Here is a 25,534-nt window from a genome sequence, read left to right on the forward strand (position 1 = left end):
TTGGACTTTATTTATTTCACCAGGATTTTGAATCCTTTTTTATGACACATTTTTATGACACATTTTTTACCACACCCTTTTATATACACACATTTTTATACACACTTTTTAGGTGTACACCTCACTAGAATTATTCACTATCACATATATTATATTCCTTCCATATGGGTTGCTGATCACAACTCATATATTTTTTATATATTTTTATTCATTTTTTCATCTTTTCATAAAATATTTAATATATTTTTTATATTTTTTACATTTTTTCACCTTTTTGATTTTTACACCAACTTTGGACATATTATCATTTTTTTTTTTTTTTGGATATTAACCTTGAACATTTGCTTTGGACATTTTGGTATGGGACTTAAACACTTGTATGTTACATAGGACATAACTTCTTGGACATTGTATGGGGCAATCCATTAGATTGTTGAATCTATTTTTAACTGTATTTTTAACTGTCAGTTTATGTTAATAAAATGTTTGTTTAATACATTTTAATATCACATCCTATATATATATTTTTTGTTTTTAATCTTTTACCTTTTAAGTACTTTTTCACATGGTTTTATATATATTCTTTGTGTAACACAATATTATATATTAACCTTTATGTATACACATTCCTAGTCGTGGACACCATCTTTAGCAACCCAACCCTCATCTGAGGGTAGTGTAGCGCTGTATCTTGGCATTTCTTTTTACTCTTAACTTTTGGAGTCTGGTTGGGAGACTCCGCCTATATCAGATATAGCTTGTATGGTATTATTGTGGCGCTGATAGATATACATTCATTTGCTTGTAGTACTCTGCAGTACCTGTATGTGACAGCTTGTAGTACCCTACAGTACCTATATATATGAGAGCTTGTAGTACCCTGCAGTACCTGTATGTAACAGCATGTAGTACCCTGCAGTACCTATATATGACAGCTTGTAGTACCCTGCAGTACCTGTATGTAACAGCATGTAGTACCCTGCAGTACCTGTTTGTGACACCTTGTAGTACTCTGCAGTACCTGTATGTGACAGCATGTAGTACCCTGCAGTACCTATATATATGATGGCTTGTAGTACTCTGCAGTACCTGTATGTGACAGCATGTAGTACCCTGCAGTACCTATATATGACAGCTTGTAGTACCCTGCAGTTCCTGTACTTGACAGCATGTAGTACCCTGCAGTACCTGTTTGTGACACCCTGTAGTACCCTGCAGTACCTGTTTGTGACAGCTTGTAGTACTCTACAGTACCTGTATGTGACATCTTGTAGTACCCTGCAGTACCTGTATGTAACAGCATGTAGTACCCTGCAGTACCTGTTTGTGACACCTTGTAGTACTCTGCAGTACCTGTATGTGACAGCTTGTAGTACCCTGCAGTACCTGGTTGTGACACCTTGTAGTACTCTGCAGTACCTGTATGTGACAGCTTGTAGTAACCCACAGTACCTGTTTGTGACACCTTGTAGTACTCTGCAGTACATGTATGTGACAGCTTGTAGTACCCTGCAGTACCTGTATGTAACAGCATGTAGTACCCTGCAGTACCTGTTTGTGACACCTTGTAGTACTCTGCAGTACCTGTTTGTGACACCTTGTAGTACCCTGCAGTACCTGTTTGTGACACCTTGTAGTACTCTGCAGTACCTGTATGTGACAGCATGTAGTACCCTGCAGTACCTGTATGTAACAGCATGTAGTACCCTGCAGTACCTGTTTGTGACACCCTGTAGTACCCTGCAGTACCTGTTTGTGACAGCTTGTAGTACCCTACAGTACCTGTATGTGACATATTGTAGTACCCTGCAGTACCTGTAAGTCACACCTTGTAGAACTCTGCAGTACCTGTATGTGACACCTTGTAGTACTCTGCACTACCTTTATGTGACTTCTTGTAGTACCCTGCATTACCTGTATGTGACAGCTTGTATTACACTGCAGTACCTATATATGACAGCGTGTAGTACTCTGCAGTACCTGTATGTGACAGCTTGTAGTACCCTGCAGTACCTATATATGACAGCGTGTAGTACTCTGCAGTACCTATATGTGACAGCTTGTAGTACCCTGCAGTATCTTTGTGTGACACCTTGTAATAAGTACTCTGCAGTATCTGTATGTGACAGTTTGTAGTACCCTGCAGTACCTGTATGTGACCGCATGTAGTACCCTGCAGTACCTGTTTGTGACAGCATCTAGTACCCTGCACTACCTGTATGGGACAGCTTGCAGTACCCTGCAGTACCTATATATGACAGCGTGTAGTGCCCTGCAGTATCTGTGTGTGACACCTTGTAATAAGTACTCTGCACTACCTGTATGTGACATATTGTAGTACTCTGCAGTACCTGTATGTAACAGCATGTGGTACCCTGCAGTACCTATATATGACAGCTTGTAGTACCCTGCAGTTCCTGTACGTGACAGCATGTAGTACCCTGCAGTACCTGTTTGTGACACCTTGTAGTACTCTGCAGTACCTGTATGTGACAGCTTGTAGTACCCTGCAGTACCTATATATATGACAGTTTGTAGTACCCTGCAGTACCTGTATGTAACAGCATGTAGTACCCTGCAATACCTGTATGTGACCGCATGTAGTACTCTGCAGTACCTGTTTGTGACACCTTGTAGTACCCTGCAGTACTTGTATGGGACAGCTCGTAGTACTCTGCAGTACCTATATGTGACACCTTGTAATACTCTGCAGTTCCTGTATGTGACATATTTTAGTACTCTGCAGTACCTGTATGTGACAGCTTGTAGTACCCTATAGTACCTGTATATGACAGCTTGTAGTACCCTGCAGTACCTGTGTTTAACAGCTTGTAGTACCCTGCAGTACCTATATGACAGCTTGTAGTACCCTGTGTATGGAACCTTGTAGTACTCTGCAGTACCTGTTTGTGACAGCTTGTAGTACCATGCAGTACCTGTATGTGACAGCTTGTAGTACCATGCAGTACCTGTATGTGACAGCATGTAGTACTCTGCAGTACCTGTATGTGACAGCTTGTAGTAACCTGCAGTACCTATATATGACAGCTTGTAGTACCCTGCAGTACCTGTATGTGACAGCATGTAGTACCCTGCAGTACCTGTATATGACAACATGTAGTCCCTGCAATAACTGTATGTGACAGCATGTAGTACTCTGCAGTACCTGTTTGTGACACCTTGTAGTACCCTGCAGTACCTGTTTGTGACACCTTGTAGTACCCTGCAGTACCTGAATATGACAACATGTAGTCCCTGCAGTACCTGTATGTGACAGCATGTAGTACCCTGCAGTACCTGAATATGACAACATGTAGTACCCTGCAGTACCTGTATGTGACAGCTTGTAGTAGTATGCAGTACCTGTATGTGACAGCTTGTAGTACACTGCAGTACCTGTATGTGACAGCTTGTAGTACCCTGCAGTACCTGAATATGACAACAGCTTGTAGTAGTATGCAGTACCTGTATGTGACAGCTTGTAGTACACTGCAGTACCTGTATGTGACAGCTTGTAGTAACCTACAGTACCTATATATGACAGCGTGTAGTACCCTGCACTACTTGTATGTGACAGCATGTAGTACCCTGCAGTACTTGTATATGACAGCATGTAGTACCCTGCAGTACTTGTGTGTTACAGCATGTAGTACCCTGCAGTACCTGTATATGACAGTATGTAGTACCCTGCAGTACCTGTGTGTTACAGCTTGTAGTACCCTGCAGTACCTGTATGTGACAGCATGTAGTACCCTGCAGTACCTGTATATGACAGTATGTAGTACTCTGCAGTACCTGTATGTGACAGCTTGTAGTACCCTGCAGTACCTGTATATGACAGTATGTAGTACCCTGCAGTACCTGTATGTGACAGCATGTAGTACCATGCAGTACCTGTATGTGACAGATTGTAGTACCCTGCAGTACCTGTATGTGACAGATTGTAGTACCATGCAGTACCTGTATGTGACAGATTGTAGTACCCTGCAGTACCTGTATATGACAGATTGTAGTACCCTGCAGTACCTGTATATGACAACATGTAGTACTCTGCAGTACCTGTATGTGACAGCTTGTAGTACCCTGCAGTACCTGTATATGACAACATGTAGTACCCTGCAGTACCTGTATGTGACAGTATGTAGTACCCTGCAGTACCTGTATGTGACAGCATGTAGTACCCTGCAGTACCTGTATGTGACAGCATGTAGTACCCTGCAGTACCTATGTGTTACAACTTGTAGTACCCTGCAGTACCTGTGTGTTACAACTTGTAGTACCCTGCAGTACCTGTGTGTTACAACTTGTAGTACCCTGCAGTACCTGTGTGTTACAGCTTGTAGTACCCTGCAGTACCTGTATGTGACAGCATGTAGTACCCTGCAGTACCTGTATGTGACAGCATGTAGTACCCTGCAGTACCTGTATGTGACAGCATGTAGTACCCTGCAGTACCTGTATGTGACAGCCTGCAATGCTCGGCAGTAGCAACTAGCCAGCCACAAGGATCGGTCAGTCAGGATATTCGGACAGTGAGATATCCGAAGGATCAGCAAGTTCCCTCCTGTTGCTTTAAGTAATGATTCCAGTCCGGCTTCCAGGGAGCCCCTATAGAGAGTAAAATAATCCCATCTATAAGCAATTCCATGCGATTACAGCACAAAGCTTCATAGTTTCTATTGCTATAGGCCTGAGTGTGATCAGTTGTTCATCTGGGTAAATCACAATCAATTAAATCTATGTGTGTGTATATAAGTGTATGTGTGTGTGTGTATTTGCACAGGGTCTGTCAGTTGCACAGGGTCTGTCAGTTACACAGGGTCTGTCAGTTACACAGGAGCTGTCAGTTACACAGGAGCTGTCAGTTAAACAGGAGCTGTCAGTTACACACGAGCTGTCAATTACACAGGGTCACTCTGTTACACAGGAGCTGTCAGTTACCCTGGGTTCTGTCAGTTACACGGGATTCTGTCAGTTACACGAGATTCTGTCAGTTAAACAGGAGCTGTCCGTTACACGAGAGCTGTAAGTTACACGAGAGCTGTCAGTGACACAAGAGCTGTCAGTTACACTGGAGCTGTCAGTTACACAGGGTCAATCTGTTACACAGGGTCTGTCAGTTACACAGGAGCTGTCAGTTAAACAGGAGCTGTCAGTTACACAGGAGCTGTCAGTTACACAGGAGCTGTCAGTTACACAGGAGCTGTCAGTTACACATGAGCTGTCAGTTAAACAGGAGCTGTCAGTTAAACAGGAGCTGTCAGTTACACAGGGTCTGGCAGTTACACAGGGGCTGTCAGTTACACATGAGCTGTCAGTTACACCAATCACACATGACTATTTGTGTCAGTTTGATGTGTGCTATTGGCTTTTTCAAGCCTTGGAGCAGCAATTTCTCACATCTTTACAAGTCTTTTACAGAAGAGTGGGATTTATGTGATCTTGTGCATGAGTTACTGAGCACTCTTCTTGCAGCCTAACCTTGTGCTTTTCATATATTCCTCTTTTGTCTCTTTCTTCCCTCGCTGGCGCGGCTTAAGGTTCTGCAGGGTCAGGGAGTGCGTCTGTGTGCACCACTGTGATAGAGTGATCAGGAACTGAGGATAACAAATAATTAGGGTTAGACAGCTAACAGACAAATGTTAATTATCCAGAAAAACAGATAAATACAGTAGCAATAATATTTTAATTTGCTAATTTAGTTTAAAGTACCCTAGAATGCATATCACTCCAGCAATCTTGTAACTTAGGTCTAGATTACATGTGGAGCGTTAACTGTTGTGCACAAGCGATAACAACATTTATGTTTACCAGATAAATTCCTTTCCTTCTTGGCAGGGGGAGTCCACAACTTCATTTATAACTGTTGGGAATATCAACATCTGACCACCAGGAGGGGGCAAAGACACCACAGCCAAAGGCTATAAATACCCCCCCCAGTCATTGAGCCAAGGGAATGAGGAAAAGCAGGAGAAGCATTAGGGTGTAGAGGTGCCAGAAGAAAAAATTAAATTAGTAAGCCAACAAAAAATATTTATGGGCCGGGTTGTGGATTCTCCGTGTCAGGAAGGAAAGGAATTTATCTGGTAAGCATACATTTTGTTTTCCTTCCAAAGGCAGGGAGAGTCCACGACTTCATTCATAACTGTTTGGAAGCTCTAGAGGACACTGATGAATAAATGGGAGGGACAAAAGAAGGCTGACCCTAAACTGAGGGCACAACAGCCTGTAACACCTTTCTCCCAAAAGCCGCTTCAGCCGAAGCGAAAACATAAAATTTGTAGAATTTTTAAAAAGTATGTAAGAAGGACCATGTAGCCGCCTTACAAATCTGATTTAGAGGCTTCATTCTTTAAAGCCCAGGAGGAAGCAACAGCCCTAGTAGAATGAGCCTTAATCCTCTCAGGAGGCTGCTGTCCCGCTGTCCCGCTGTCTCATAAGCTAAGCGGATGACACTCCTCAACCAAAAGGACAATGAAGTAGCAGTAGCCTTCTGGCTCTTGTGCTTGCCAGAGTAAAGAATAAATAATGATGAGGACTGCCTGAACTCCTTAGTAGCTTGAAGGTAAAATTTTAAAGCACCAACCACATCCAGATTATGAAGTAACTGTTTTTTAGGGGCGGAAGGTTTAGGACAAAAAGACGGAACAACTATTTCCTGATTAATGTTACAATCTGAGACTACCTTGGGTAGAAAAACTAACTTTGTACATAAAAAAACGCCTTATCAGCATGAAACACAAGATAAGGAGGGTCACATTGTAGAGCAGAAATTTCTGAAACTCTGCGTGCCGAAGCAATAGCTAACAAAAACAAAACCTCCCAAGACAAAAGCTTGAAGTCAACAGAATGCATGGGCTCAAACGGAGCCTGTTGTAAAACTCTAACGCCTAGATTTAGAGTTTTGCGGCCAAAGGGGTGCGTTAGCTATGCGTGTTTTTCCCCCCCCCGCACCTTTTAAATAACGCTGGTATTGAGAGTTCTCTGAAGGGCTGTGTTAGGCTCCAAAAAGGGAGCGTACAGGCATATTTACCGCCACTTCAACTCTCAATACCAGCGTTGCTTACTGTAGCGGCTAGCTGGAAAAACGTGCTCGTGCACGATTCCCTCATAGGAAACAATGGGGCAGTTTGGTCTGAAAAAAACCTAACACCTGCAAAAAAGCAGCGTTAAGCTCCCAACGCAGCCCCATTGTTTCCTTTGGGGAAACACTTCCTAAGTCTGCACCTAACACCCTAACATGAACCCCGAGTCTAAACACCCCTAACCTTACACTTATTAACCTCTAATCTGCCGCCCCCGCTATCGCTGACCCCTGCATTTTATTATTAACCCCTAATCTGCCACTCCGGACACCGCTGCAACCTACATTATACCTATGTACCGCTAATCTACTGCCCACAACACCGCCGACCCCTATATATTTATTAACCCCTAATCTGCCCCCCCATGTTGCCGCTACCTTACCTACACTTATTAACCCCTAATCTGCCGACCGGATCTCGCTGCCACTATAATAAATGTATTAACCCTAAACCGCTGCACTCCCGCCTCAAAAACCCTATAATAAATAGTATTAACCCCTAATCTGCCCTCCCTAACATCGCCGACACCAAACTTCAAGTATTAACCCCTAATCTGCCGACCGGACCTGGCCGCTACTCTAATAAAGTTAGTAACCCCTAAAGCTAAGTCTAATCCTAACCCTAACACCCCCTTAACTTAAATATAATTTTATTCTAACGAAATAAATTAAATATTATTAACTAAAGTATTCCTATTTAAAGCTAAATACTTACCTGTAAAATAAACCCTAATATAGCTACAATATAACAAATAATTATATTGTAGCTATTTTAGGATTTATATTTATTTTACAGGCAACTTTGTATTTATTTTAACTAGGTACTATAGCTATTAAATAGTTATTAACTATTTAATAGCTACCTAGTTAAAATAATTACAAAATTACCTGTAAAATAAATCCTAACCTAAGTTACAATTAAACCTAACACTACACTATCAATAAATAAATTAAATCAATTAACTACAATTACATACAATTAAATAAACTAAACTAAATTACAAAAAAAAAAAAGATTACAAGAATTTTAAGCTAATTACACCTACTCTAAGCCCCCTAATAAAATAACAAAGCCCCCCAAAATAAAAAATTCCCTACCCTAATCTAAATTAAAATAGTTAACAGCTCTATTACCTTACCAGCCCTTAAAAGGGCTTTTTGTGGGGCATGCCCCAAAGAAATCCGCTCTTTTGCCTGTAAAAAAAACACAATACCACCCCCCAACATTACAACCCACCACCCACATACCCCTACTCTAACCAAAAAACCCCTTAAATAAACCTAACACTACCCCCCTGAAGATCTCCCTACCTTGAGTCGTCTTCACTCAGCCGAGCAGCAATGGACCAAAAGAAGACATCCGGATCGGCAGAATCTTCATCCTATCCGGGCAGAAGAGGACATCCGGACCGGCAAACATCTTCATCCAAGCGGCATCTTCTATCTTCATCCATGCGACGAGGAGCGGCTCCATCTTCAAAACCTCCGGCGCGGAACATCCTCTTCTACCGACGAATGAAGGTTCCTTTAAGTGACGTCATCCAAGATGGCGTCCCTCGAATTCCGATTGGCTGATAGGATTCTATCAGCCAATCGGAATTAAGGTAGGAAAAATCTGATTGGCTGATTAAATCAGCCAATCAGATTCAAGTTCAATCCGATTGGCTGATCCAATCAGCCAATCAGATTGAGCTCACATTCTATTGGCTGTTCTGTCATCCTCCTCTAGTGATGAAAGGTAAAGAATGACTGGGGGGATGGGAACGTGGGAGGGATATTTATAGCCTATGGCTGGGGTGTCTTTGCCTCCTCCTGGTGGTCAGATGTTGATATTCCCAACAGTAATGAATGAAGTCGTGGACTCTCCCTGCCTTTGGAAGGAAATCGGGTTTATTCGCACAAAAGAAATAGTGCGCATATTAGGAGTTGAAAGTAAATGCCTTTACTCAAGCGCAATCACGCTTAAAGGGACATAATACTAATAAGCTAAATCACTTGAAACTGATGCAGTATAACTGTAAAAAGCTGACAGTAAAATGCGTGTTCTTGAAATATTAAATAAAAAATATTACAGAAAAATATAATTATGCAAAATGATTATACATACTGTAAAAAATATAGATATATTCTATGGACTATTTAGAAATGTTACAGTATGTATAATAATTGTTCCGAATTATTACTTTTTTTTAATATTTCAAGAACGTGCATTGAAGTTAGCAATTGTTCATGTGTGTTAACCCGACTGAGTTAGCCCTAAATCGTGAACCCAGAATCGCGTTACGAATATTTTCCCTTCCTATGTTCTTCACATAGAAAATAATAAAAAATGTATTATTAGATTTAGATTTCTATATATCTTATACTGTTAATGTAAAACAGATATCTATACCTATATATCTATAGGAAAAGATATGCAGGGAGTGCAGAATTATTAGGCAAATGAGTATTTTGACCAAATCATCCTCTTTATGCATGTTGTCTTACTCCAAGCTGTATAGGCTCGAAAGCCTACTACCAATTAAGCATATTAGGTGATGTGCATCTCAGTAATGAGAAGGGGTGTGGTCTAATGACATCAACACCCTATATCAGGTGTGCATAATTATTAGGCAACTTCCTTTCCTTTGGCAAAATGGGTCAAAAGAAGGACTTGACAGGCTCAGAAAAGTCAAAAATAGTGAGATATCTTGCAGAAGGATGCAGCACTCTTAAAATTGCAAAGCTTCTGAAGCGTGATCATCGAACAATTAAGCGTTTCATTCAAAATAGTCAACAGGGTCGCAAGAAGCGTGTGGAAAAACCAAGGCGCAAAATAACTGCCCATGAACTGAGAAAAGTCAAGCGTGCAGCTGACAAGATGCCACTTGCCACCAGTTTGGCCATATTTCAGAGCTGCAACATCACTGGAGTGCCCAAAAGCACAAGGTGAGCAATACTCAGAGACATGGCCAAGGTAAGAAAGGCTGAAAGACGACCACCACTGAACAAGACACACAAGCTGAAACGTCAAGACTGGGCCAAGAAATATCTCAAGACTGATTTTTCTAAGGTTTTATGGACTGATGAAATGAGAGTGAGTCTTGATGGGCCAGATGGATGGGCCCGTGGCTGGATTGGTAAAGGGCAGAGAGCTCCAGTCCGACTCAGACGCCAGCAAGGTGGAGGTGGAGTACTGGTTTGGGCTGGTATCATCAAAGATGAGCTTGTGGGGCCTTTTCGGGTTGAGGATGGAGTCAAGCTCAACTCCCAGTCCTACTGCCAGTTTCTGGAAGACACCTTCTTCAAGCAGTGGTACAGGAAGAAGTCTGCATCCTTCAAGAAAAACATGATTTTCATGCAGGACAATGCTCCATCACACGTGTCCAAGTACTCCACAGCGTGGCTGGCAAGAAAGGGTATAAAAGAAGAAAATCTAATGACATGGTCTCCTTGTTCACCTGATCTGAACCCCATTGAGAACCTGTGGTCCATCATCAAATATGAGATTTACAAGGAGGGAAAACAGTACACCTCTCTGAACAGTGTCTGGGAGGCTGTGGTTGCTGCTGCACGCAATGTTGATGGTGAACAGATCAAAACACTGACAGAATCCATGGATGTCAGGCTTTTGAGTGTCCTTGCAAAGAAAGGTGGCTATATTGGTCACTGATTTGTTTTTGTCTTGTTTTTGAATGTCAGAAATGTATATTTGTGAATGTTGAGATGTTATATTGGTTTCACTGGTAAAAATAAATAATTGAAATGGGTATATATTTGTTTTTTGTTAAGTTGCCTAATAATTATGCACAGTAATAGTCACCTGCACACACAGATATCCCCCTAAAATAGCTAAAACTAAAAACAAACTAAAAACTACTTCCAAAAATATTCAGCTTTGATATTAATGAGTTTTTTGGGTTCATTGAGAACATGGTTGTTGTTCAATAATAAAATTAATCCTCAAAAATACAACTTGCCTAATAATTCTGCACTCCCTGTATAGGTATAGGTCTATATAGATATATATATAAATATGTATTTACAATAAAAATGACATTGTTCTGTATGTGAAGAACATAGGAATGTGAAATATGAATAACTGCAGTCAGGTTAGTGTGCGAGTGACAGCTGTTAGGTTTTTCCTTCTGCACTCTCCAATGACTTCTATGGGGAGAATACGTTAATGCGGTCATGATATTTGATTAGCACTTGTTGGGTATCGCTCACGCACAATCTTTTTGCTTTTAACTCATAATACGAGTGCTACCCTATGTGCATAAAATGCCTTAGTCTAGCGAAGTTTACGCTCAAGTGGGAGTGCTCCACTTGTAATCTAGCCCTTAAAAGGACTGTCTACTCCAGAATTTTTATTGTTTTAAAAAGATAGATCCTTTTATTACCCAATAAACCCAATTACCCAATTTTGCATAACTAACACGGTTATATTAATATACTTTTTACCTCTGCCCCATTATTTCAGTTCTTGACAGACTTGCGTTTTAGCCAATCAGTGCCCTCTCAAAAGTAACTCCATGGGCGGGACCACAATGTTATCTATATGACACACATGAACTAACACCCTATAGCTGAGAAAACTGTCAAATGCATTTAGATAAGAAGCGCCCTTAAAGGGACATTAAACACCTGATAAAAATAGCTGAAACCTACTTTTTCTTATTAAACAAAATAAAGTAATCACTGCTGCCTATTTTTTCTGTTCCTCTTAGCCCAAACTTTTGAAGGAGATTGTTTTAAAATACAGTGTTGGGGCAGTGCTTGATTTCCTATGTAAGCTGCCATATTGTAGCGTGCGTTACAGGGCTCAGTAGTCACATGATACACACACCATATTATCTATGCATACACAGTACTCAGAGGAAGGAATCACATCTCTCTCTCCCTGCAGCGTGTGAGCTGCAGTGTCTGAAAAGTTATTTCTCAGTGAGGGTATAAATATATTTAATTTCCCTGTTAATGTATATAAAACATGTTATGCAGAAATTTAAATAAAATACTTATAACTACTGTGTTTATGTTTTTAACTCCCCCCACACACGCAGGTTTTTTTCTCTCCTCAAACTCTGTCCGTAAAGTTTTATGCTCATTAAGCACTTACCAGAGCCGGTTCCTGTGTTATTATTTTAAAACTACTGACTGCTCTGGGGGAGGGAGGGGGAAGCTCCCACGGACGGACGGCATGCTGCATATCATTAGTTCAAAAGACTTCATCTTTTCATGACCTCTCCTCCTGAATGTAAATCACTAAGGACTGACACCCAGCATAAGACGTTTAGCAAGGATCGTATGCATTATCTAGCAGTGTGATAATGCATACGATCCTTGCTAAACGTCTTATGCTGGGTGTCAGTCCTTAGTGATTTACATTCAGGAGGAGAGGTCATGAAAAGATGAAGTCTTTTGAACTAATGATATGCAGCATGCCGTCCGTCCGTGGGAGCTTCCCCCTCCCTCCCCCAGAGCAGTCAGTAGTTTTAAAATAATAACACAGGAACCGGCTCTGGTAAGTGCTTAATGAGCATAAAACTTTACGGACAGAGTTTGAGGAGAGAAAAAAACCTGCGTGTGTGGGGGGAGTTAAAAACATAAACACAGTAGTTATAAGTATTTTATTTAAATTTCTGCATAACATGTTTTATATACATTAACAGGGAAATTAAATATATTTATACCCTCACTGAGAAATAACTTTTCAGACACTGCAGCTCACACGCTGCAGGGAGAGAGAGATGTGATTCCTTCCTCTGAGTACTGTGTATGCATAGATAATATGGTGTGTGTATCATGTGACTACTGAGCCCTGTAACGCACGCTACAATATGGCAGCTTACATAGGAAATCAAGCACTGCCCCAACACTGTATTTTAAAACAATCTCCTTCAAAAGTTTGGGCTAAGAGGAACAGAAAAAATAGGCAGTAGTGATTACTTTATTTTGTTTAATAAGAAAAAGTATTTTTTGGGGATTATTAGAAGTCAGGTGTTAAGGGTCCCTTTAAAGGGCTTAGAAATTAGCATATGGGCCTACCTAGGCTTAGCTTTCATCTAAAAATACCAAGAAAACAAAGCAATTTTGATGATAAAAGTAAATTGGAAAGTTGTTTACAATTAAATGCCCTATCTGAATAGTCAAAGTTTAATTTTGACTAGACTGTCCCTTTAATGTGTGTTTGTAGGCCTTCAAAAAAATTAATAGTAAAAGTAAACATATTCTGTTTGGAAACTTGTTTTCTTTGTGGAGATGGCAATGTCACTACACATATGGCGGGAGGAGAATGAGTGACATCTGTCTCATGCACAAGCACTTAGCTTCCAACTCTAACACTCTCTATAGTCTTGTATTCTTTAATGGTGGCTTATCAGTGTTGCTTCTTTTGACTATACAGGAAGTGCAGAATTATTAGGCAAATGAGTATTTTGACCACATCATCCTCTTTATGCATGTTGTCTTACTCCAAGCTGTATAGGCTCAAAGCCTACTACCAATTAAGCATATTAGGTGATGTGCATCTCTGTAATGAGAAGGGGTGTGGTCTAATGACATCAACACCCTATATCAGGTGTGCATAATTATTAGGCAACTTCCTTTCCTTTGGCAAAATGGGTCAAAAGAAGGACTTGACAGGCTCAGAAAAGTCAAAAATAGTGAGATATCTTGCAGAGGGATGCAACACTCTTAAAATTGCTAAGATTCTGAAGCGTGATCATTGAACAATCAAGCGTTTCATTCAAAATAGTCAACAGGGTCGCAAGAAGCGTGTGGAAAAACCAAGGCGCAAAATAACTGCCCATGAACTGAGAAAAGTCAAGCGTGCAGCTGCCAAGATGCCACTTGCCACCAGTTTGGCCATATTTCAGAGCTGCAACATCACTGGAGTGCCCAAAAGCACAAGGTGTGCAATACTCAGAGACATGGCCAAGGTAAGAAAGGCTGAAAGACGACCACCACTGAACAAGACACACAAGCTGAAACGTCAAGACTGGGCCAAGACTGATTTTTCTAAGGTTTTATGGACTGATGAAATGAGAGTGAGTCTTGATGGGCCAGATGGATGGGCCCGTGGCTGGATTGGTAAAGGGCAGAGAGCTCCAGTCTGACTCAGACGCCAGCAAGGTGGAGGTGGAGTACTGGTTTGGGCTGGTCTCATCAAAGATGAGCTTGTGGGGCCTTTTCGGGTTGAGGATGGAGTAAAGCTCAACTCCCAGTCCTACTGCCAGTTTCTGGAAGACACCTTCTTCAAGCAGTGGTACAGGAAGAAGTCTGCATCCTTCAAGAAAAACAGGATTTTCATGCAGGACAATGCTCCATCACACGCGTCCAAGTACTCCACAGCGTGGCTGGCAAGAAAGGGTATAAAAGAAGAAAATCTAATGACATGGCCTCCTTGTTCACCTGATCTGAACCCCATTGAGAACCTGTGGTCCATCATCAAATGTGAGATTTACAAGGAGGGAAAACAGTACACCTCTCTGAACAGTGTCTGGGAGGCTGTGGTTGCTGCTGCACGCAATGTTGATGGTGAACAGATCAAAACACTGACAGAATCCATGGATGGCAGGCTTTTAAGTGTCCTTGCAAAGAAAGGTGGCTATATTGGTCACTGATTTGTTTTTGTTTTGTTTTTGAATGTAAGAAATGTATATTTGTGAATGTTGAGATGTTATATTGGTTTCACTGGTAAAAATAAATAATTGAAATGGGTATATATTTGTTTTTTGTTAAGTTGCCTAATAATTATGCACAGTAATAGTCACCTGCACACACAGATATCCCCCTAAAATAGCTATAACTAAAAACAAACTAAAAACTACTTCCAAAAATATTCAGCTTTGATATTAATGAGTTTTTTAGGTTCATTGAGAACATGGTTGTTGTTCAATAATAAAATTAATCCTCAAAAATACAACTTGCCTAATAATTCTGCACTCCCTGTATATATATATATATATATATATATATATATATATATATATATATATATATATATATATATATATACAGAGAAATGTATTTGGGTTCCCCAAGTTTAAAAATAAATTGGACAAGAGTTTTAGCAACCAATCATAATGCTAACTTATGTCTAAAATTATGTATCCAGACTTGAGTGATTTATAAAATGTAATATATAAATATATATACTGTATATATATATATTTTTAAAATGTATTTAATATTTCAGCAGTGTGATCACAATACACTTGATTGCCTTACAAAGGCGATACATAAGACAAACAAAAAAAACACAGTTCAAAAGCAAATATATGTCGCTTCATAGCCCACTGTTAAACTTTTCCTTTTTATACAGTACAAACAAAACCCGACAAAATAACTCATTAGAGCATATAGATACTATACCCTCCACAGCAGAGATAGACAAATTTACATAGCCCTCCATAAATTGGAGTTTATGATATATTTACTATTTAGCTTAAATGATTTTGGAAATCAATATCTCTATTTTGGGGGACAAAAGCAACACAAGAAACCTGAAGAAAAGAGAAAAAAATAAAAATTATTTCCATATCTTCCCCAGCCCCCACCCCCCTATAAAATTTAATATATAATGCATTATTTATTCACTATTGGGTGTTATAATAATATATTAACCCTTCAACTGCTGAGCCCTTTCACACCCCTGTGCTGAGCTGTTTTTGAGTTTTTAGATGCTGCTCAAATTCAAGCCCTACTGTAGATAATTTTTTAGTGAGAAACCCACAATAATATTATATATTGGTTGTTTTGTTTCAGCAGGACATCTCTATGTAAAAAAGGAAGATATTTTACCTCAAAATGTCCTCAGTAGCCACATCCCATTGTAAATTGATTTTCTGCAGCCAATCAGGATGATAGTCCCAGGACTTGAGATAACGTGTGCATCTGGCATGTGCAGCACAGTCATGTTATTTCCCTACTCAGTTTAAGGATGTGTTTTATGAAATCTAACAAGATATCAGTAAAATCTCATGAGATCACAGTAAAGCAAAGCATGACCTCAGCACTGCTGATGCTGATTAGCTATTGTTTTTTTCTTTTCAACCTGCAGCTGACAGTAGCTGAAGGATAACTGTTTACTGAACACTTGCTACTGCAAACTGAAGAAATTTAGAGGTAAAATCTCTTCCTTTTTTACATACAGATGTTCATGTGATATGTTCTTGTCAGCTTTTTACAGTTATGCTGCATCAGTTTCAAGTTATTTAGCATATGAGTATTATGTCCTTTTAAATGTTGCACTTTTTATGGGGTGCATGTTTAGTCATAAGGATTATTTTATAAGGATCTTTATATGCTCATTTGATTGTCTATCCCACTTCCTTCGATCCCTGTAATGAAACCATTTCCTAGTTATCATTCTCCCCCATTTAATATTAAATAGTGTTTAGCTTGGTTATAATTAGTAACATACTAAGCACTTAAAACGTACATTGGTTTGCTGATCTGTAATACTTGCAATCACTGTAATCACAGACTCATTTCATTATACCCTTTAATCTGATAGAAATGTCATATTCAATACAAGATTTTATATTCAGCACAAATTAGGCTTTACAATTGCTTATAAAATATTTGTTTAGAGAGTTATGTTTAGAAATGTTATGGGAGCATTTGGTAAAATAATAAAAAGGACAGTCAAGTAAAAAAAAACCTTTCAAGATTCAATAGGGCATGTAAACAACTTTCCAATTTACTTTTATCACCAATTTCCCTTTGTTCTCTTGTTATTCTAAGTTGAAAGCAAAACCTAGGAGGTTCATATGCTAATTTCTTAGACCTTAAAGGCCGCCTCTAAGCTAAATGCATTTTGACCACTAGAGGGCATTAGTTCATGTGTTTCATATAGATAACATTGAGCTCATGCATATAAATTTACCAAGGAGAGAGCACTGATTGGATAATATGCAAGTCTCTCAAAAGAACTGAAATAAGTGGGCAGTCTGCAGATGCTTAGATACAAGGTAATCACAGAGTTAAAATGTGTATTAATATAACTCGGCTAGATTACAAGTTTTGCGTTATGAGGGGTGCGGTGCTAACTTGCACGTTATTGTCACCGCTCACTTACCTACAGCACTGGTATTACAGGTTTTTATAAACCCGGCGTTAAAAGACAAGAACTGAGCGTAGAGCAAACTTGTGCTCCATACCGCACTCCAATACCAGCGCTGCTTAAGTCAGCGGTGAGCTTGTTGTACGTGCTGATTGGAACAGCCAATAGAATGTGAGCTCAATACTATTGGCTGATTAGATCAGCCAATAGGATTGAAGTTCAATCCTATTGGCTGATTGCATCAGCCAATAGGATTTTTTCAACCTTAATTCCGATTGGCTGTCTTGGATGACGTCACTTAAAGGAACCTTCATTCGTCGGGAGTCATCGTAAGAAGAGGATGCTCCGCGCCAGATGTCTTGAAGATGGACCTGCTCCGTGCCGGATGGATGAAGATAGAAGATGCCGTCTGGATGAAGACTTCTGCCCGTCTGGAGGACCACTTCTCCCGGCTTGGATGAAGACTTCTCCCGGCTTCATTGAGGACTTCTTGCCACTTCGTTGACGATGGATGTCCGGTCTTCAAAACTGTAAGTGGATCTTCGGGGGTTAGTGTTAGTATTTTTTTAGGGTTTATTGGGTGGGTTTTAGTTTTAGATTAGGGTTTGGGCAGCAATAGAGCTAAATGCCCTTTTAAGGGCAATGTCCATCCAAATGCCCTTTTCAGGGCAATGGGGAGCTTAGGTTTTTTTAGTTAGGGTTTTATTTGGGGGGGTTGGTTGTGTGAGTGGTGGGTTTTACTGTTGGGGGGTTGTTTGTATTTTTTTTACAGGTAATAGAGCTGATTTCTTTGGGGCAGTGTCCTGCAAAAGGCCCTTTTAAGGGCTATTGGTAGTTTAGTTTAGGCTAGGTTTTTTTTTTTTATTTTGGGGGGGCTTTTTTATTTTGATATGGCTATTAGATTAGGTGTAATTAGTTTAAATATATTGTAATTTGTTTTTTATTTTGTGTAATTTAGTGTTTGTTTTTTTGTAATTTAGGTATTTGTATTTAATTTAGTTAATTGTATTTAATTTAGGTAATTTATTTAATTGTAGTGTAAGGTTAGGTGTTAGTGTAAGACAAGTTAGGTTTTATTTTACAGGTAAATTTGTATTTATTTTAGCTAGGTAGTTATGAAATAGTTAATAACTATTTAGTAACTATTCTACCTAGTTAAAATAAATACAAACTTGCCTGTAAAATAAAAATAAACCCTAAGCTAGATACAATTTAACTATTATTTATATTGTAGCTAGCTTAGGGTTTATTTTACAGGTAAGTATTTAGTTTTAAATAGGAATTATTTAGTTATTAATAGTATGTTTTATTTAGATTTATTTTAATTATAATTAAGTTAGTGGGTGTTAGGGTTAGACTTAGGTTTAGGGGTTAATAACTTTAGTATAGTGGTGGCGACGTTGGGGGCGGCAGATTAGGGGTTAATAAATGTAGACAGGTGGCGGCGATGTTAGGGGCGGCAGATTATGGGTTATTAAATGTAGATAGGTGGCGGCGATGTTAGGGGCGGAAGATTAGGGGTTAATAATATTTAACTAGTGTTTGCGATGCGGGAGTACGGCGGTTTAGGGGTTAATATGTTTATTATAGTGGTGGCGATGTCGGGAGCGGAAGATTAGGGGTTAATAATTTTATTTTAGTGTTTGCGATGCGGGAGGGCCTCGGTTAATAGGTAGTTTATGGGTGTTAGTGTACTTTTTAGCACTTTAGTTATGAGTTTTATGTTACAGCTTTGTAGCGTAAAACTCATAACTACTGATTTTAGAATGCGTTACGAATCTTGACGGTATAGGGTGTACCGCTCACTTTTTGGCCTCCCAGGAAAAGCTTGTAATATCGGCGCTATGAAAATCCCATTGAAAAAAGACTTTACGCAATTTGCGTAAGTTGATTTGCGTTATGGCCAAAAAACTGTGCGGTGCCCCTAAACCTGCAAGACTCGTAATAGCAGCAGTAGTGAAAAAGCAGTGTTATAACCTGATAACGCTGCTTTTTCACCATAACGCAAAACTCGTAATCTAGCTGACTGTTAGTTATGCAAAATTGGGGAATGGGTAATTAAGAGATTATCTATGTTTTAAAACAACAAAAATTCTGATGTTGACTGTCCCTTTAAATTTGACAATAAAAACTTTTGACAACCCCAATACCTATATTATTAGGGCAGGACATTCGGATTACAAACATGGTGCGTTTTAGAATCTTGTTCAACTTTCCTTTCTGTGCAATTCAGGGAGGTGCATTTCTATTAATTGTCTCAATCATTCCCCAGTGTCTAATGGTTCCCTTAAAGTCCGTTCAGTGTGTAAAGTGCTGTGTAATTGGATATTGATTTTTTTGCTGAATGACATCTATAACAGACAGCTGGTAATACATGGTAACTAGACAGTGCACAAGCAGCTGGTCGAATGGAACACAGCGAGAGAGACAGAGAGCCTGATATTCAAAACTGCTCTGGCATGGAGAGAACTCCAGCAAAATCTTTTTTAAGGGACTCGCCGTGCCAACGAGACTTCTTAGAATTCCTCGCCTGAGCGGTGATGTTTTGAGTACCAGGCACAGAAAGAGAGACAGAAAGAGAGAGTGAGACCAAGAAAGAGAGAGACAGAGCAAGAGAGGTAGAGAAAGAGACAGTGAGATAGAAAGACCGAGAGATAGAGAGACCGAGAGATAGAGAGATGTAGGTATATAAATATATATGGATTAGAGCGATACTTGTGCAACAAGAGACAGAGAAAGAGAGACAGAGGGATAGAGAGACAAAGAAAGAGAGATAGTTAGACAGAGAAAGAGACAGATAAAGAGAGACAGATAAAGAGAGAGATAGAGAGACAGAGAAAGAGAGAGACATAGTGAGATAGAGAAACAGTTAAAGAGAGAGATAGAAAGACAAAGAAAGAGAGAGACAGAGAGGTAGAAAGACAGAGAGATAGAGAGACAGAGAGATAGAGAGACCGAGAGATAGAGAGACCAAGAGATAGAAAGAGAAACAGAGAAAGCGAGAGACAGAGAGAGATAGAGAGACAGGTAAAGAGAGATACAGTGAGATAGAGCGATATAGAGAGACTGAGAGATAGAGAGACAGGTAAAGAGATATACAGAGAGATAGAGAGACAGAGAAAGATAGAGATAGAGAGACAGGTAAAGAGAGAGACAATGAGATAGAGAGATAGAGAGACAGAGAGATAGAAAGAAAGGTAAAGAGAGAGACAGTGAGATAGAGAGACAGAAAGATAGAGAGATCGAGAGATAGAGAGACAGGTAAAGAGAGAGACAGTGAGATAGAGACAGAGATAGAGAGAAAGAGAGAGACAGAGAGAGATAGAGAAAAGGGTAAAGAGAGAGACAGTGAGATAGAGAGACAGTGAGATAGAGACAGTGAGACAGTGAGATATAGAGGCCGAGAGATAGAGAGACTGAGAGATAGAGAGACCGAGAGATAGAAAGAGAAACAGAGAATGAGAGAGAATCAGAGACAGAGAGAGAGAGATACAGGTAAAGAGAGATACAGTGAGACAGAGAGATAGAGGGACCGAGAGATAGAGAGACCAAGAGATAGAGAGACCGAGAGATAGAGAGACCGAGAGATAGAGAGATAGAGACAGAGATAGAGAGAAAGAGAGAGACAGAGAGAGATAGAGAAAAAGGTAAAGAGATAGATAGACAAAGAAAGAGAGAGACACAGAGATAGAGAGACAGGTAAAGAGAGAGACAGTGAGATAGAGAGACAGTGAGATAGAGAAACAGAGAGATAGAGAGACCGAGAGATAGAGAGACCAAGAGATAGAGAGAGAAACAGAGAAAGAGAGAGAAACAGAGAAAGAGAGAGAAACAGAGAAAGAGAGAGACACAGAGATAGAGAGACAGGTAAAGAGAGTGACAGTGAGATAGAGAGACAGTGAGATAGAGAAACAGAGATATAGAGACCGAGAGATAGAGACTGAGAGATAGAGAGACCGAGAGATAGAGAGACCAAGAGATAGAGAGAGATACAGAGAAAGAGAGAGAAACAGAGAAAGAGAGAGAAACAGAAAAATAGAGAGACACAGATAGAGAGACAAAGAAAGAGAGTCGCTAGCAGGGGGTGTCAATCAACCCGATCGTATACAGTCTGGTTGATTTCTGTCGCCGCCTCAGAGCAGGCGGACAGGTTATGGAGCAGCAAAAAATATGCCCCAGAGAGAAGACCAAATTAATTTTGCGCTTCCCCAGCCTCACCAGTGGCTCTAGCATCACCCATTTCTGTTATATTATATAGATGATTCTCTAAAGTGAACTCACCCCTCCTTTTTACTTAAAGGGACAGTCTACACCAGAATTGTTATTGTTTAAAAAGATAGATAATCCATTTATTTATGTGTTGGTTATTTATAACCAACAGAGTTATATTAATATACTTTTTACCTCTGTAATTACCTTGTATCTAAGCCTCTGCAGACTGCCCCTTATTTCAGTTGACAGACTTGTATTTTAGCCAATCAGTGCTGACTCCTAGGTATCTCTACGGGCATGAGCACAATGTTAGCTATATGGCACACATGAACTAACGCCCTCTTGTTGTGAAAAATGAAAAATGCATTCAAATAAGAGGCGACCTTCAAGGGCTAAGAAATTAGAATATGAGCCTCCTAGGTTTAGCTTTCTACTAAGAATATCAAGAGTACAAATCAAAATTGATGATAAAAGTACATAGGAAAGTTGTTTACATGCCCTATCTGAATTATAAAAGCTTATTTTTGACTAGACTGTCCCTTTAACCAACTATAAAGAATAACACAGTATGAAGTCACAATATAGAGGCTGGTGAGACCTTAGTCTGTATTACCCACTGGGATAAAAGGGAAACAGGTCAAGCAAAATGTCTTCTCCCTCCCTACATCAATCTGCTCATTTCTCTTTCCTATTTTATCAGCTCTTTCATATTTTTTAACCTCCAGCCTCAAGCTTTCTTCCTTCTCTTGAATTTCCTGCATTTCCTCTTTTATTTCACTCTCATATCTACTTTCCCCATTTTCTGCCCAATAACCTACTACTGTATTTCTGCTCCTATATATACACACACCCTGATCTCACAAAACCTTGCAGGCCATGCTTAGTGCCTGTACCCCTCATTTATTGCATGGATGACATTTTAGGAACGTATTCATTAACGGCTAGATTTAGAGTTTTGTCGGTAAAGACCCGCATAGCTAACGCAGTTTTTTTTCCTACCGCTGCTTCCAAACAACGCTGGTATTGAGAGTTGTCTGAGGGGCTGCGTTAGGCTCAAAAAAGGGTGTGTTGAGCCAAATTTACCACCACTTCAACCCTCAATATCAGCGTTGCTTATGGTAGTGGTAAGCTGGCAAAACGTGCTTGTGCACGATTCCCCCATAGGAAACAATGGGGCAGTTTGGGCTGAAAAAAAACCTAACACCTGCAAAAAACAGCGTTAAGCTCCCAACGCAGCCCCATTGTTTCCTATGGGGAAACAGTTTCTAAGTCTGCACCTAACACCCTAACATGAACCCCGAGTCTAAACACCCCTAACCTTACACTTATTAACCCCTAATCTGCCGCCCCCACTATCGCTGGCAACTGCATTATACTATTAACCCCTAATCTGCTGCTCCGGACACCGCCGCAACCTACATTATACCTATGTACCCCTAATCTGCCCCTAACATCGCCGACACCTATATTATATTTATTAACCCCTAATCTGCCCCCCCCCAATGTCGCCGCTACCTACCTACACTTATTAACCCCTAATCTGCCGACCGGACCTCGCCGCTACTCTAATAAAGTTATTAACCCCTAAACCGCTGCACTCCCGCCTTGCAAACCCTATAATAAATAGTATTAATCCCTAATCTGCCCCCCCAACGTCGCCGCCACCTAACTTCAAGTATTAACCCCTAATCTGCCGACCGGACCTCGCCGCTACTATAATAAATGTATTAACCCCTAAAGCTAAGTCTAACCCTAACACCCCCCTAAGTTAAATATAATTTTAATCTAACGAAATAAATTAAATCTTATTAACTAAAGTATTCCTATTTAAAACTAAATACTTACCTGTAAAATAAACCCTAATATAGCTACAATATAACGAATAATTATATTGTAGATATTTTAGGATTTATATTTATTTTACAGGAAACTTTGTATTTATTTTAACTAGGTACAATAGCTATTAAATAGTTATTAACTATTTAATAGCTACCTAGTTAAAATAATTACAAGATTACCTGTAAAATAAATCCTAACCTAAGTTACAATTAAACCTAACACTACACTATCAATAAATTAATTAAATAAATTACCTACAATTACCTACAATTACATACAATTAAATAAACTAAACTAAATTACTAAAAAAACCAAACACTAAATTACAAAAAATAAAAAAAGATTACAAGAATTTTAAGCTAATTACACCTACTCTAAGCCCCTTAATAAAATAAAAAAGCCCCCCAAAATAATAAAGGTCCCTACCCTATTCTAAATTAAAAAAAGTAACCAGCTCTTTTACCAGCCCTTAAAAGGGCTTTTTGCGGGGCATGCCCCAAAGTAATTAGCTCTTTTGCCTGTAAAAAAAAATACAACCCCCCCAACATTAAAACCCACCACCCACATACCCCTACTCTAACCCAAACCCCCCTTAAATAAACCTAACACTACCCCCCTGAAGATCTCCCTACCTTGAGTTGTCTTCACCCAGCCGGGCCGAAGTCTTCATCCGATGGTGTAGAAGAGGACATCTAGACCGGCAGAAGTCTTCATCCTATCCGGGCAGAAGAGGACATCCGGACCGGCAGAAGTCTTCATCCAAGCGGCATCTTCTATCTTCATCCATCCGGAGCGGAGCCATCTTCTTCCAGCCGACGCGGATCCATCCTCTTCAACCGATGCCTACTCGCCGAATGAAGGTTCCTTTAAATGACGTCATCCAAGATGGCGTCCCTCAAATTCCGATTGGCTGATAGGATTCTATCAGCCAATCGGAATTAAGGTAGGAAAGGTAGGAAAAATCTGATTGGCTGATTGAATCAGCCAATCAGATTCAAGTTCAATCCGATTGGCTGATCCAATCGAGGGACGCCATCTTGGATGACGTCATTTAAAGGAACCTTCATTCAGCGAGTAGGCGTCGGTTGAAGAGGATGGATCCGCGTCGGCTGGAAGAAGATGGCTCCGCTCCAGATGGATGAAGATAGAAGATGCCGCTTGGATGAAGATGTCTGCCGGTGCGGATGTCCTCTTCTGCCCGGATAGGATGAAGACTTCTGCCGGTCTGGATGTCCTCTTCTGCACCATCGGATGAAGACTTCGGCCCGGCTGGGTGAAGACGACTCAAGGTAGGGAGATCTTCAGGGGGGTAGTGTTAGGTTTATTTAAGGGGGGTTTGGGTTAGAGTAGGGGTATGTGGGTGGTGGGTTTTAATGTTGGGGGGGTTGTATTTTTTTTACAGGCAAAAGAGCTGATTACTTTGGGGCATGACCCGCAAAAAGCCCTTTTAAGGGCTGGTAAAAGAGCTGGTTACTTTTTAATTTAGAATAGGGTAGGGACCTTTATTATTTTGGGGGGCTTTTTTATTTTATTAGGGGGCTTAGAGTAGGTGTACTTAGCCTAATATTCTTGTAATCTTTTTTTATTTTTTGTAATTTAGTGGGTTTTTTTTTTAGTAATTTAGTTTAGTTTATTTAATTGTATGTAATTGTAGGTAATTTATTTAATTAATTTATTGATAGTGTAGTGTTAGGTTTAATTGTAACTTAGGTTAGGATTTATTTTACAGGTAATTTTCTAATTATATTAACTAGGTAGCTATTAAATAGTTAATAACTATTTAATAGCTATTGTACCTAGTTAAAATAAATACAAAGTTGCCTTAAAAATAAATATAAATCCTTAAATAGCTACAATATAATTATTCGTTATATTGTAGCTATATTAGGGTTTATTTTACAGGTAAGTATTTAGTTTTAAATAGGAATACTTTAGTTAATAAGATTTAATTTATTTCGTTAGATTAAAATTATATTTAACTTAGGGGGGTGTTAGGGTTAGACTTAGCTTTAGGGGTTAATACATTTATTATAGTAGTGGCGAGGTCCGGTCGACAGATTAGGGGTTTATACTTGAAGTTAGGTGGCGGCGATGTTAGGGAGGGCAGATTAGGGGTTAATACTATTTATTATAGGGTTTGCGAGGCGGGAGTGCAGCGGTTTAGGGGTTAATAACTTTATTAGAGTAGCGGCGAGGTCCGGTCGTCAGATTAAGGGTTAATAAGTGTAGGTAAGGTAGCGGCGACATTGGGAGGGCAGATTAGGGGTTAATAAATATTATGTAGGTGTCGGCGATGTTAGGGGCAGCAGATAAGGGGTTCATAGGGATAATGTAGGTGGCGGCGATGTGCG

At 39.8% G+C, this 25,534-nt stretch overlaps 1 protein-coding gene and 1 long non-coding RNA gene across 2 annotated transcripts in view; one reads left to right on the forward strand and one right to left on the reverse strand.

Moving 5' to 3' along the window:
* The window catches only part of FBXO41 (F-box protein 41), a 166,726-nt gene that overhangs the window by 39,988 nt on the left and 101,204 nt on the right, over nt 1–25,534 (reverse strand). The window contains exons 6-7 of the mRNA XM_053704361.1: nt 5,482–5,597; nt 4,456–4,608 (exon numbers count right to left, since the gene is read on the reverse strand). Coding sequence (XP_053560336.1) covers nt 4,456–4,608; nt 5,482–5,597 — 269 coding nt within the window. The remainder of the gene's footprint in view (nt 1–4,455; nt 4,609–5,481; nt 5,598–25,534) is intronic.
* Nucleotides 16,127–25,534, forward strand: part of LOC128650425 (uncharacterized) — a 30,199-nt gene continuing 20,791 nt past the window's right edge. The window contains exon 1 of the long non-coding RNA XR_008400750.1: nt 16,127–16,192. This is a non-coding gene — a long non-coding RNA (uncharacterized LOC128650425). The remainder of the gene's footprint in view (nt 16,193–25,534) is intronic.

This window comes from Bombina bombina, chromosome 2, assembly GCF_027579735.1.
Source record: "Bombina bombina isolate aBomBom1 chromosome 2, aBomBom1.pri, whole genome shotgun sequence".
Taxonomy (NCBI): Eukaryota; Metazoa; Chordata; class Amphibia; order Anura; family Bombinatoridae; genus Bombina; species Bombina bombina.